Consider the following 14,994-nt stretch of genomic DNA (forward strand, 5'->3'; position numbering starts at 1 on the left):
ATGGACTGAAAGTCATTCAAAACATCCCATCAGTATAATGTGACAAATGATTGACGCACACCTGAGCAGCATTACGCTTAATTAGACTAGTAGATTATATGAAACAGGTTCGCTATTACAGCCATTGTGGCATATGATAGGATTTTTGGCGCTTTTTCTCCCTCTCTGTTTTTATGTAAGATGATATTTATGTGGGTGCACTGTGCTCAAATACTCACTCGACCAGTGCTCCCACTCACTCACTCTGCAAACCCAGCATTCAGTGAACACTATCACACACAGGGAGAGCCGACAGCGCTTTCTGTCTTTCATTCATCCCGCTGAAGCTGCTCACACTTTATTCTTCTGTTCTCCCCCCTCCCTCTTTCCTCCCTCACGCTGGTGCAGCTTACTTTGTTTTTGTTTTCCTTCCTCGGTGCCTTTCGGTCGGAGTAGTGGTGGATGATATCAACAGAGCCCCGTTTCTTCTCGGCTCCGCGATACTACGGACCACAGAGGAGTCGCTAGAGGACACGCGCATCACGACAGAGAGCAGCGCAAGGGAGTTTTCTGTTCTTGTTTTGGACGGTACGGCGCGATTTTAAACAAGAAATATACACGATATCAGTGTTGAAGAGCAGCCTTGCTACAAACGCTCCACCTGACGAGACTCCCGTTAAGTTTTGACGGATTTTACGGCACAGGTGCGTAAAGGATTAACCACCGGGATTTTGCGGATGGTTGTCGGAGAGGAGTCACTGCCTCTGCGCAAGGTGAGTGATGGATTTAACTGGAAAATACTCACAGTGGAGTCTGATCAACAGATGAGTTATTGATCTGTATTGACCTCCTTATTTGACATCTGGATCATTGTTCTGTCGGTTTCAGGCAGAATACAGAAGGCTATGGCACCTTCAATCACTTAATATCTCTATAGAATTATTGCTGGAGTGTCAGCAGAGTTTGTAGTAACCTCTACAAACTTTGTTGTGTTGTTTTTTTCATTTGTAAATAGATCTGAGTGATGATATTTATCTCAAATTACAGAATCTCCTTTATAACATCATAGTTTGCCTTTCGGGATTGAAATATCCTTCTTATGCATTTCTGGATGTTGACCTTGACTTTTTGGACTAATGTCAACTGCTGCAACTAATAATCATAACAGTTATGAATATCTTTACATCAATTCCTTGTTTTGTTACTACAGTCTGTTACATAGTCCAAGGTGCACATGTGTAGTCCGCCCAAGACTCATCGTTACATCAGAAAAGATGCAACCAGAGAATGACTGGTGGTCTTCTCTGCTTGATAAATGTCATGAATGATTGATACACTTTCAACATGTAGCAGAATATTTTCCTACCAAACTGCTTTTCGAATGATGTCGCTCATTTCATTTTACCTCTGTATGTTTAATGAATTTAGAGAATGTTGGCTGCCCGCTTTAGTTTTATTAGATGCAGAGATTTGGCTCATGATTCAGAAACTTTTCACGGTATTGCAAATCCAAGATCTGTAACAGGTTCAATAATGACTGTGTGAAATATGAATGTGAGACTTCTCAGATACATTATGGATTAGGTCTGATACTTGCTGCCTCTAGTTTCACTGGCTCCTATCTCATTGAGAGCCCGCTCTTAGCGAGTATTTGTCACTTTGGGAAGAATGCTCAGTCAGTCTGTGGCAGGATGATAGCGGCTTATGGCCTTTACACAGCACTCGCCTGCCTGTCACCATCACTGACACACACATGCAGACCAGGCTGTTCCCTATATCACTCATTCAGACTTATAGGTGTGAGGAACTAAACAATTAAATGTCTTTGAGTCATCACACAGCCTTTTAATTCCTCAGAAAAGCACATTTTGTTTACCCTGCTCTCACCTCACTGCAGTCTATGCTCTGCCTTCTTATTTCCACTCTGTTTTTCCACATGTAGCCCAACCTACTGAGCTGAGGCTTCATGCTCTGTTTTCATACAGGTATTGATCCGCATCCTCTGACTTACTGTACTTCAGGTCACTGCAGCAGGCAGGGCGACAGGGTGTCTCAGAGCTGGAATAAGAGATAAATTCCCCCTTTTACACCATTTAAGAGCTGCAACTGACAATTATTTGTATAATTGTAAATCTGTCCAATATACAATTGTTCTTTTGGTCCTTTAAATGTCAGAAATGTGTGAAGAAAAGCCTTTCAAAAGGTTTCCAGAGCCAAATAAGACTTCTTAAAAGCAGACTTAAATCAAAGCTGCAATGTTAATTGGAGAGTCAATAGACCATTTTGACAGTTAATTAAAAGTAACTTCAAGCAATAATGCCGTAATAATTATGATATCGTAGTTTCAGCATCTCAATTGGGAGGATTTGCTTCTTTCTTCTGTGGGATCATTTATGTATTTGCTTTTAAGGCTTAGTCATTCACAAACAAGACATTTAAAGACTTGATCTTAAAATGTCAATCAATGCCGGACTTAAATATAGACCAAATAATTAATCCTCTTATCAAGAAAATAATAATTACATTGATCAATAATGAAAATATTTGGTTATTGTGGCAAAATCCCTGACCAAAAATGTTCAATATCATGAGAAACAAAAAAAAAGCAGTCAAATACACTTTGGCGTCTGGAACCAGCAAACTTTGGGCATTTTTCCTTGTAAATTACTTATTGTTGTTAAATACTGTAGAATATGTTGTAGAGCAGTATTTTAAATGTATATGTAATTAAGATGTGTTGCCCTATAGGGTACTTTAGAGCTAATACACTAAGTGCACATTTAAAGAGGAGCAAAAAATACAAAATAAGATAAAGCAGGTTAATTAACATGTTTTTCATAATGTGGAACATATGCAGTGAAGCTGTTTCCAGCTCGGAGCCATCTAGAAGTACAGAAGCCTATTTCACTCTTCCTCTCTCTGTGTCTCGTGAGGTGCTGAACTGCATCTGGGGGAGAATCTGATTAACAGACTGGCATAATTTAACCAGTCCTGAAGGAATAAAAGGAAAAGTGATGTTGTTCTTGCAAAGTGCTCGCTTTCCTTCTATACATACAAATAAAGTGCTTGCACGCACACGTACAAAGATAGACACACACACACAGACCGAGAGCAATAATTGAGTCGGTGATGCTCCTCAAACGCTTCTTCGCTTTTAAAAAGGACATGGATTGATTCAATGCCCACAAGTGTGCGCGAGTGCCTTTGTTCATAGGCGTGCAATTGCGCTAGTTTCTTCAAGATTAATAGCGCATCATTTGTAGGTGTTTGTCTTTTGTGTGTGTGTATGTTTTCCTCCATAGCAAAAAGGCAGCATATCTTCTTCAAATATCTGTTTCTCACACACCGTATGCTGTGACGCACGTCTTTGCTCGGGTGCATCTGTGTTAATGTGTTGGTGGGTCCGTGTACATCAGTGTGTGGGCCATTTGACCTTTCTTGGTGTACATTCATTAATAGCTGCATAATAGCTTATATGGAACCAACCGCTGTGCCTGTCCTCATGATCAAGATATTGAAGCAGCATCAGTGCGATGCCAACCTTTCCCAAAGAGCTTTTTGTGCCTCTTTTTTCTCTCAAACAAAGCCAATATTGTCACAATTGTGCAGTGCTGCTAAGGATTTGGAATGCTTTAGCAAAGTGTCAGTTTATCAGTCTTAGATTATTTCATGTATCTCTCCGCGGAAAAAAGAGAGATATCTTTAATATATATCTCAACACGGTTGTCGTGTTATGTTAATATCAGTGTTAGACTAATAACTGGTTCTATATTTCATTTCCGGGAATAGCAGACAGTGCTCTTTAGAAATCAATTTTCTTTTGCTCCATCACCATGTTAGGAAACTGGCCAGCTGCCAAATAGAGAGGAGACGAGGGAAGGAGAGGAGCATATTGTGGGTGCATTAGTGGATAAGCAAAGGAAACATGCCTATCAGATGTAAAATGTGTTCTTTTCTGTTTTTGAATTGGTCTTAAAAAGGTATTTCCTTTCTCAAAACTTCCTTCACAAGCACACTTTCGAATAGATGCAAGTTAAAGACGCCCAGTACATCCACATGTAATTTTCTATTCATATAGACTAGGGTGCTGTGAGATCATGTCCTGTTTTATCCATGCCAGAGAGTGTGTATGAGTGTGTGCATTTGTTTGTGATGCACAGCATGTGGTCCAAGCTCATACATATCAATAGTATATTCCTTTGTGTGCTTGCTCATAATTCACAAAGCACATGAGCACAGCACAGTATGTTGTTTATATGTAAGCTATGTTTGTAGGTAGGGGATGTGCATGCAGAGACTGTAATTCATAATAAAATAATAACTTACCGCGCTATCATAGATGCAGTGCTGCATGTGTAAGTGCTGTTGGCATTGCTCGCTTTCCTTTGACACAGTCCTGCAAGATAAAATAAAAAACCATTGCCTCTTCAATTCCCTTATCAAACTCATATTAAATATCTTGAAAACACATTGTATTCTGTGAATCAAATGGCATAGGAGGTGGAGTTCAGGTGAATAATAACAATACAAGAAATCTAATTGAATCTTATTTGATTGATCTAAAGTTCAATCTAGAAGAGTTTTAGTTGCTTTTCTTTTCTGTTTATTTTTAACATGGACTTTGTTTGATCATTTGATAGTTGATTGCTATGGTCAATGCCATCGATCTTCTCTGTTCTTGAGGCTGGAGGCACTGTTCTCTAACTAACACAATAGGATCAACCGAGCTCCCACAGAAAAGCTGAAATCAATCCTTCCAATGCAATAACACACACAGTCTTAGAGAACACAGTCCAGCTTAATTGATCATATGTTAGTGTATTACTTTCTGACAGGGACAGAGCATTATTCTACATTTCTGAAAATACGTTAACCAGAATGGCCAATTTTGATCTGTACTTTCCGCCCCGTGCATGCAAGAGTTAAAAGTCCAGACATAGGGAATAAAAGCTTAGAAAATACAATCGGACAAGAAGACAGCTCATCTATTAGCAAAACTCAGCTCCCGGCAAACTGAATAAACAGAAACCTCTACAGTGTGAGAGTCGAGTTCGATCAATCTCAATGATCATATAGGCAGCCCAGCATGAAAACAACCAAAACTTTCCTTTACCACTATTGCACTTACCTTACCTGACCCTGAACTGCATAATCATTTCAGCACAATTACACTGGAGGTTCTACAAGACGCCAAGCAACATAGTTCTAGATAAATATGTCTAAGCTTTCAGACAACCACTGTCAGAAATGCAGTCCTAGACACATACTTCTTATAAAAGATGCACTAATAGGCCAGTTTTTACCTCTGGGCTGTTGTGAGGATCCCCGCAGGCATGGCAACTTACATTTATACTTAGCAAACACTTAGGACCGACCGACATCATTTACTCTATTAATATTAATACCCCCGTTTAAAAACTTTTAGGAGCAATGTGCTCATGGTATAGATGTGGCGCATACATTTTAGTTCCTACTCTTTTCCCTCAACCTATCCTAAGGGAGTGCATGTACGTAGACACGTTAGTTTTGCTGCTATAGGCTTAGACTATTGGGGGACACCTTACTTCTTCCTTCCGTCCGTCTCCCTGATGTTTCTCTCATTTTCCCCTTTAAACTGTGGGGTTTTTCTCTGGAAGTTTTTCCTTGTACGATGTGAGGGTCTAAGGACAGAGGGTGTCGTATTGCCATACTAACATTTGTGATATTGGGATATATAAATAAGCATTGATTGATTGATTATAGTAAAACCACCAAGATATTGTCGTAATATTGGATTCAGTCAAGCTTTTTGTGCCATAGAACAAGAGCTTATTTTACGAAAGAGGGGAAGTGTCATATTGCTTATATACATAATATAATAAGTTGTTTGTTTATATCGGTTTAGTAATGGAGACAAAGAGAGTGAGAGAGAACAGAGATTTGGAGAAAGTCATTACAAAGCATTATTTGGCTTGTGTCACTTCAGCTGTTCCACTTATTGCAATTTTATGCCTGATTTGTTTTACACTTCTTATTTTCTTTCAAGTGTATTATTTGTATGTCTCACTCCAGCTCAGTCTTCTTGGAAATACATGGATTTTGTGTTGAGGTGCATGTTGCCTCGTGGGAAATCTGTTTGCTCCCTTCTCCATTTCACTTTAATCTCCCTACTGGTAGCTTATCATACATATTGTTCTTGGAAATAGAGTGAGAGATTGCTCATGTGTGAGTTTTTGGCTGGGTTTAGAAAATACATTAATGAAAATATAGAATATTAATATATTTCTCAAGTGCTCTGACTAATGTTGTAAGTCCTGCCAACAAGGGGATATATATGTGTGTGTGTGTGTGTGTGTGTGTGTGTGTGTGTGTGTGTGTGTGTGTGTGTGTGTGTGTGTGTGTGTGTGTGTGTGTGTGTGTGTGTGTGTGTGTGTGTGTGTGTGTGTGTGTGTGTGTGTGTGTGTGTGTGTGTGTGTGTGTGTGTGTGTGTGTGTGTGTGAGATACTGAGATGAACTCTTGATACCTACAGCAAAACATCCTTGAAGTGAGTGCTTTTGTGCATAGTGCAATACCATGTTTGAAGACCCTCTTTTATCGATTGCACCGTTTTCTTGCTTTGTTTGATCCTTAAACCATGCTTTGACATCAGTATAGTCCTAAGGGCTTGACTTGTACATTTGGTATTGAATCGGAGTGTGAAGTGCATCAAATCAAGCTATTGTTAAGTCTATAATTGCTCTTATGCTTTCAAGGAGAAAATATGGTGATGAGAACTATGCCAAGAAAGTTACACTAAACAGTAAAAGAACATTTGGAGAGAGTGTGCCGAAGTTTAAAAACAGTGCAATTAGTTGCTAATGGAACAGATAGACCCCAACAGTTTTGTTGCTACTCAGCATAGCACCCTCCATATGTTACAGTAACAAAACAACTCCCGTTCAAACTTCAGGCCGTCTTTGTCTCCCCCCATTAACACACACACACACACACACACACACACACACACACACACACACACACACACACACACACACACACACACACACACACACACACACACACACACACACACACACACACACACACACACACACACACACACACACACACACACACACACACACACACACACACACACACACACACACACACACACACACAGCCTGGGATAATAGTCTTTGTTCACCCTCTGATGAATCCATATATCGTGGCCTGAAGCTGAAGATCTGTGATTAATACCATTAACAATTAATGACCCAGAGAAGATTTCAGAGATAAAAGTACCACACAACATCATGAATAACAAGGTTGGATACACACAAAATAGGTTACAAAGTCTAAGAGATAAATTAAATGAATAGTGCCTTTGCCCTGAGATAGAACAAAGAACCAAGAAGAGATACATCTTGTGTTGAGTTCCATGACATTTTTTAATTGCTGTGCTATTTCACTGCAATATTGCACACAATGAAACGCATAAAGATGTATTCAAGGTTTTTAGACCGTTAATTGAAGAGAAGGTTTTTCCTCTGTTTTCTATCATACCAGAAATGCCTGATCAGTTATTGCCAATCATTGATAAGTGATATTGGCTGATACATGTGCATCTCAAGACTATTAAACAGTGTTTTACCACAGGTTTGTAGTAGTAGATTGATTGAAAACTAACATTGGAACACAAGCTCATAGTGAAGTTGGCAAAATGTGGATCTTACATCTCTCAGCAAAGATTTAACAAGGAACCCTGGGAGGGGCATAATTGTTAGTACCAACAATTCATAGAAACCCATACAATACGTTCAGATATGTTTCACCCATAACCATCAAATTGTTGCACTATAGTCAATGTTAGGGGATCACTAAAGTCAGTAGGATACATAAGTTAAGGAACAACGACTCCGTACAGATTGTTATGCCAATCCATTAAGCAGATGTAGAGGTACTGTATTTCACAGGGCAAGTTAAAACCTTGAACTGCAGTATCACCAACGGTATTAGCATTCATAGCATGGTCTCTTTTGCAAGGAAGAGCAGAGATTGTACACCCATCTCAAACATAATTAAACGTATCTGCAAGTAGCCTTAAGAGGAATGAGTGTCTAGCTTCAAGTTGCATTGCAATTTATTCCAGTAGTAAGGTGCATAATACAGAAGCTTATCTGCTCTTCTTTTGCTAGAGTAGATAAGTCTAGCCTACACCATCCCTCATGAATAATCCCTGCCCTCAAGGCCACATGTCATCCACCGGGAGAGGAAATAGGAAATGGAGAAAAAAAAAATTGGGAAAGGAAGATGAGACGTATAGTGCTGCTAACATGTGTGGTTGTTTTTAACCGTCGATATCAAGTTGCTTCTCAATATCTCATAGGGGCTATTTAGTCTAAAATAGAATATAGGGCACAACAAGCAGTGACCGAAGGGAGAGAGTAATAAAAACACACACACTGACTCAGAGAGAGGAGTGTGTGACCCGACCTTGGCATTAAGTGACGTTTCTATTAGAACCACACTCTGTCTCTTCCTAAGAGGACTTACCCTGTTGGTTTGATGCTGAAATTAGCGATGAGGGAACAGAGAGCAACCCCTCACACAGATTTGTTGTTTTGTATCTTTAACTGTAGGCTCTTGGTTGTATTTTCCCCAACAACATGTGTGTGTTTGCACCAGGGCTGTATTTGAGTCAGTGTATGTTTGCAGTGTGCAGCATTAATCAGTGAGCTCCTGCAGTGCAAACAGAATGAGTGAGAATAGAGGTTCAGTCTTGGGCTCCGGCTCCTTAAATGACATTATTCCCTCAGTCTAGTACCTTTGATTGCTACTGTTCAAAGGTAAGGGGGGAGATGGAATGATGGTGTCGGAAAGATCACATTACCCAGAGTGAAACAGGAAACAATTTGTAAAGTGGAACATCAAAGTGACACGGCTGCGTACCTTTGCTATATAGGGTTCCATATTATTAACCCTGCAACCCTTTACATTGTTATACCCACTAGTGACTCATTAGACGGGTCATTGGCTCCCAGGCTGATGTCAATATTTCATCGTCTGTATGCATAATTTGACAGTTAAATCAGAGCAGCCTTTTCAAAGGGAAAATAAACTATAAAATTGTGAGTGCAGAAGAGGGAGAGGGGAAAAGGCAGTCCTCTTCACAGCAGCCCTTCTGAAGGAGCAGAAAGGGAAAGATTGATGAGGGAGGAGGAGAAACAACAGGGAACATACAGTACTGCCCCAACCACCGCTCCTTTTATTCCTTATCATCCCTGTGTCTTAACGTTTGATCTCTGTCCTGTCAAGTATAGTGATTCCCAAACTCTGGAGCACATGACACTGGGGGTATGCAAGCTTAACCTTCGTAGTGTTGTGTAAGAGGATTGCTGAAATACCCAACAATTGCAATCCAACTGGCCCCAAAAGCACATTACAGTGTTTTAAAAATAAGTTGTTGGTCAAAAATATATTAGAATCAATAATTGGCATGACCTCTTAAGTTAAGTGACGGCTTAATGCAGTTTGATTCCAATTCCTTAGATGTTGATAATAAGTAGTATTTTAAAACGTTTCTTTAAAAGAAAGAATTAGATCATAGACAAGTGGCAATGTTGACCTAAGATAGATGAACCTTTCAATGCTGAACAAGAGTTTAAGTAGACAGTTGAGCCGCTGAGCGACAGCTTCTAGCAAAATGAAAATACATTACGAACAGCAACATGGGATTTACCGTCACTGGGATAGAGGAAAAGACAAGGCTGTATAAAGGCAAGGGTTTCTTAGAAAGTTACACTTCAGATGTGAAAGTATCTGTAATGAGAGCAGTGTCTCTGAGGCCCACGGTGGGTAAAACATTACTACCTATGTCACTACAATAAGGGCTTCCATTTAATAATGCTATCTACACTGTAGTTGTGAGTGATACCACAAAGTAATTAATATCGTAAGGGGTTGCATTTACTAGACAAGAACAAAAAAGCCATGTCCAATTCAATGCCAGCTTTTTAATGAATGGTGGGCCAGCGGCTGAGATTTGAGGGCGGGCTCAGAGTTCAAATGAATGTTAAATACTTGATGTGGTCTTAAAGGGGAATCCCCTCGAGGTTTATCCGTCTTCAGATGCCTCAGGCTTTCATGCATTCGCTAAGATTCATCTAGGTTTAGAATCCCATTTCTCATACGATTTCTATTTTTTAACCCCAGCTACTGTTTCTGAATAATTTTCACCCTTTCTTCAAATGGAAGAGGTCTCTTTAAATATATATTCACCTTTCCAGCAGATATATTTTTACTGACTCCCCCTTATTAATCCTCAACATACTTTTAGATCGCCTTTGAACTTTAGACTAGATTTTCAAGTGTTTTTACATAACATTAAATACTTTCAACTAGATAAGAAACGATCAATACATTTTGGTTTTGTTAACCAACTAATATGAAATTGTACTTTTTTAGAAAAATCGATGAGTTCCCTCAAATAGCAGAGCCCTAACTGACAAAACTAACAGTATACATGTTTTATCAATGGTCATTGATTCCATATTTTCAGTGACTTCTGTTTGAGTCTGAGCCAAAAATAAGATGCTTGTTAAACTGCAACTGTAGAAGGCCGACCAATAAAGAAGGAATTTAAAGATGAACTGAAGTTGAACTGTCGGCTAATTCTAAATTTAACAGGACCATTTGTGTTTCATGCCAGTTTAAACAAAAAGTCGCACTCATTAGATTCTCAAAAAACATAGAATACAGTAGAGTAACAGTCCTCGATACAGCTGCTCTGGTCTGATTTTGTGGGAATGAAACCACGTTCCTCATTAGGACCTCTAAGCCCATGTAACATGAAGACATCACGTCCAAAGCACCAATTATAACCCCTCCCTCTCTTTTTTCCTCTTTCCTTAGCGCTTTAATTTCCCCCCCCACTATCTGTCTCTTCATCTTTTCGCTTCAATGGGCCTGCCATTCTATTAATCTCAGCAACAGATTGCCTCTATTAATTAGTCTACATCTCCCATCTTGCATGTAATAATCAGAGGTAATAGAGATATTAGGAAGATACGGTTATTTCTGCAGCCACTATCGCTTTTAATTAGCCCGAAGATGAAGAGATAGATTCGCTCCTGCCTGGCTGACGTCCAGACAGACAGCGCAAGGTCTTTTTATCGCCACAAAGTTCTGTGAGGACACGTACAGTATTCAGCAGCAAATATAATGTATCAGTTTTCAAAATATATCTGTTCAAACATGTCTCACAGGACACTTTACATAGGGAGGGTAATAATGCATCCCTGTAGACAAAGCACGTTTCCAGCTTGTCATCAGTGACATTTCAGAATTCTTATCATTTCTCACAGACACACATAAGTTACACAGCACACAGAGGTAATAAGAATAATAATAATAATAATAATAATAATAATAATAATAATAATAATAATAATGTGTGCTTCTCTAATTCAAATGTATCTGCATTGCCATTTAATTTTAATTGATGGGGGTCATACTGTAGGCTCAACGACATAATTGAGAAAATGTCTATACAGCATGTCGGTAGTTAATTGGAAGGGCCAAGGTGCACTAAACAAACAAGGAGAACAGACATGGGTAATTACCGGTGGTGTGTTAAAATGTGTGTGCGCTCACATGTGTGTCACCGTGTGAGAGTCAGTGCTTTAGCTTAGAGGTAATTACACCCTAGACTATAAATAAAGAATACCAACTCCTGTCGCTACTTCTCCCTGCTGACACACGGAGTCGTTTTTTCCTGATCTCATCGCTAATGTTGTGATTTTCTGGCTACCGTGCTGGACAGAGTAACTAGAGCTGACCTCTGCAGCATTCATGTATCTCACTCTATAAAACACTTTGCCGCTGCAAGCACTGTCCTGACGCTTCCTCGGGGCAAGGAGCTCATCCAGTTTAATGGTTGATGTTCCTGGACCGCTCCCTACACACCCGTTACTCACCCTTACCCTGTCAGAGCACTGCCTACAGGGCACACATAATGAAGAGAATAGAACATTTAACAACACTGCAGAGCACATAATTAAACCATTTTCTATTACGGTGCTCAGTATCAAATTTAAAGAAAAACACTGCTGCCAGGTTTTTAAGGACCCAGCTCCATGGCTCCCTGTGGGATGCTCAGGTCTCCATGGTGTTACTGGTCAGACAGTTAGTCACTGACTACATTTTAACAAACCATTTTTCTCCGGGGAATCTTGAAGGAGACCTTATACAAATTCAACCCCAGGATAATCCTTGTCCAAGTTGCTATTGGCTATACTGTGCAGCTTTACAGCATTATTATCATCCTGCTAGTGTTCATAAACCTATGCAAAGAGGGGGAATGGAGGGTCTTTAAGTTGAAGTTGGAGAAGTAATGAGAGCAGTCAGAGCAGAGCTTAGTGAAGACTGTAAAATGACTCTATAGAGTTGGAGAGATGAATATATTTATCACAAAGAAGGCAAAACATGACATATTTGAGTCCACTATGTCCTTTTCTGGATTTTAATACCACATCTCTTTGTAATAGAAGTAAATGAAGTCAGACAAAGACAACTCCGAACACTGTTCAACATGTCTGAAAAGTAACTGATAAAGATGGTGCTATATCATGGCTAGAGAGATATAAAACAGTTTCTAAAACTCTTGAACAGTGTTCCTGCACTTTCATACATTTGTTTTACTCTTGGTCGATGTGACCAAACATAAAGTAAACTACTCTGATAAATGTGATGCGTACTCTAACTTGAACTCCCAACGATTTCTTATGTAGTTAAGAATAGGAACACTTTGAACCACTGCGACATTAACATGCTCATAACCCATTTGTGTATCATGAATGCAGCACTTTGAGAGGACCCATACTTTTGACTTCTTATTTATAATCTTGATGATTCGATATAACTTTGTAACGATTACCTGTTGGCTTGGGAAAATGTACATTATAATTAAAACCATAATTAAATGAAACTCTAACTCCATGTTAAGTGAGCGTTATCACATTATGTTTAAATATATATATATTTAGAAGCGTATTGCTAAGTAAGGAGCAGGAACTCCAGCCAAAGCCTCAGGCCACTGTTCTCAAGACTGGAGCCAAAACCATCTGAGAGAAGATGTTCTGACAGAGAGGATCAACATGTATTTGGGATGAACTGTCGTGTGGAATCTGTCACTATAAAGGAAAATCTAAATGGAGATGAGATGCATGCATGCTTACGCACCTCTAACACTGTATTCCATTCTGAATTTGTATCATATTTACTTATGTTTGGTCCTGTGTTTGTGTAGTCTCAGATGAAGATGAAGTCTGCAGGCGTGGTGGACGGAGGCTTGTTCACAGAGAGCTACTGTAACATCTGCAATGCCCAGCTCATCTCTGAGTCCCAGCGCACCGCTCACTACGAGGTGAGTCCGTTTCCACTTACACACAAAAACTGAATAAAACAAAATGCTGCGACGAACACTGCTTTGATGAGCAGATTTCTTATCGGTGCGCTTTGCATCAGTCTTATTTGTACCAATTTGTGCTTTTGCTATTGTGCCCATCCATTATACATAGACTTAATGCTGCATGGTAATGTTAGTCATTTGCACACAAACAAACAGACTTTTTGTTTTAATGTAGTCTACCTCTCAGCAGTCTCCCTTTGAGCAATTTAATGAAAAGCCATCCAATAATCAGCCCTGTGCAACTAGGGTGTGTGTGTGTGTGTGTACTGCATTGAGGTCGTCCTTGATTACAAGACACAATTGAGATTAACAAGCAGACTAATGAGGACAAGACTCTTATCAGGAGAGAATTAAGCCAGCACAACAGCAGTGTGCACGCATGTGTACCAACCACATTCACTTCAAAGTATTTCTGCATCGCAACTTTCCTCCAACAAAAACACACAGCCTTGATCTGTGCAGAGAGTAGGCCAGCTCAGTTTATGTTCTCAGTGTCACCTTTACTTTCTATAGAGGTCAGTAGACCAAGGAGAGAAGACAAGACATCATTTGAAGGCATGGAGAGTGGGAGTTTGCATCTTAGATTCAATACAAATAAAGGGCAATCAAAAGGCAGCTTTACTTGTAGAGCACAACATAATGTGTTAGAAAACAACAACGGGTCAAAGAAAGGACAACTTTAATGTGGTATGATTTAAGGAAGAGGATTCTGGAGTCGATGCTAATCAGGACGAAGGCAGTAATGCACCTGAACAATTCGATCTATGACAAAAATACAGAAAGAATAACTGTTGTACTTCAGCAGGTTCGTTACAACAATTGGCAATAACAGCTTGCTTGCAACTACTATTCATAAACTGGCTTGCATAGATGGACTACAACTAACACAAATGTTAACTGTGAACAATGGCTCCTTTAGCAAGTGAAATATGAATCTACTTGTCAATAGGAAAAATAAATGGTATCCCTGTCTCCACTGCGTAACACATTTGGAAACAAATAAAATGTGTTCTGTGTTGTTGGTAGCTCTAAAAAAAAAAAGAGAGAGAGTTTGACTGCTTACTGCCTTAAGAAGAAATGTTTATCAATATTTTCTTATTTGGGATTTGTTTTTAAGAACATAATCTAACCACATGCAAGTGCAGACAGATATGCACATTTGAGTCCTGTTTGTGCAAAATAGATGGTACCTGCATGTTCTTTAATCCTACAGTTGTGTAGTATAGGATTACAATTTGAATATTAAGCCGTTAAACAGAAATAAACTGTCCTCTGCCCTATTTGTCTCCTCCAACTGGATTTGACACTGAGGAAAACAGCAGCAGAAGAGACAGAGACAGGTCCTTTAGAGAAGGGCAGGCGCTGAGGGTTAGTGCGGGGTAACCATGGTGACACAAGGTCCCGCTTTTAGCCCGTATCCCGGAGCCATCAACTGCATGACCATTTATACACCTATAAACACAAGGACACACCAACACACACAAGCACTGACAAAATGCATTAAAGTATTCTGACAAGTGAGGAGGCATCAGGCGGGCGGGGGGGGATTTCTCCTCCCCGGGGCAGACGATCCAATCTAAGCACT

At 39.7% G+C, this 14,994-nt stretch overlaps 2 protein-coding genes across 3 annotated transcripts in view; one reads left to right on the forward strand and one right to left on the reverse strand.

Moving 5' to 3' along the window:
* LOC307043438 (uncharacterized protein) overlaps positions 1-14,994 on the reverse strand; it is a 134,691-nt gene that overhangs the window by 61,679 nt on the left and 58,018 nt on the right. For both annotated transcript variants that reach the window (XR_013809385.1, XM_079687892.1), the window contains exon 2: positions 4,306-4,375. Coding sequence is in view for 1 of the 2 variants with exons in the window: in XM_079687892.1 (XP_079544018.1) it covers positions 4,306-4,316 (11 nt within the window). In the remaining variant the exon portion in view is untranslated. The remainder of the gene's footprint in view (positions 1-4,305; positions 4,376-14,994) is intronic.
* Positions 193-14,994, forward strand: part of LOC307043437 (zinc finger matrin-type protein 4) — a 45,098-nt gene continuing 30,296 nt past the window's right edge. Inside the window, exons 1-2 of the mRNA XM_079687891.1 lie at positions 193-752; positions 13,248-13,364. Coding sequence (XP_079544017.1) covers positions 717-752; positions 13,248-13,364 — 153 coding nt within the window. The 5' untranslated portion in view covers positions 193-716. The remainder of the gene's footprint in view (positions 753-13,247; positions 13,365-14,994) is intronic.

This window comes from Notothenia rossii (genome assembly GCF_949606895.1).
Source record: "Notothenia rossii genome assembly, chromosome: 6".
Lineage (NCBI taxonomy): Eukaryota > Metazoa > Chordata > Actinopteri > Perciformes > Nototheniidae > Notothenia > Notothenia rossii.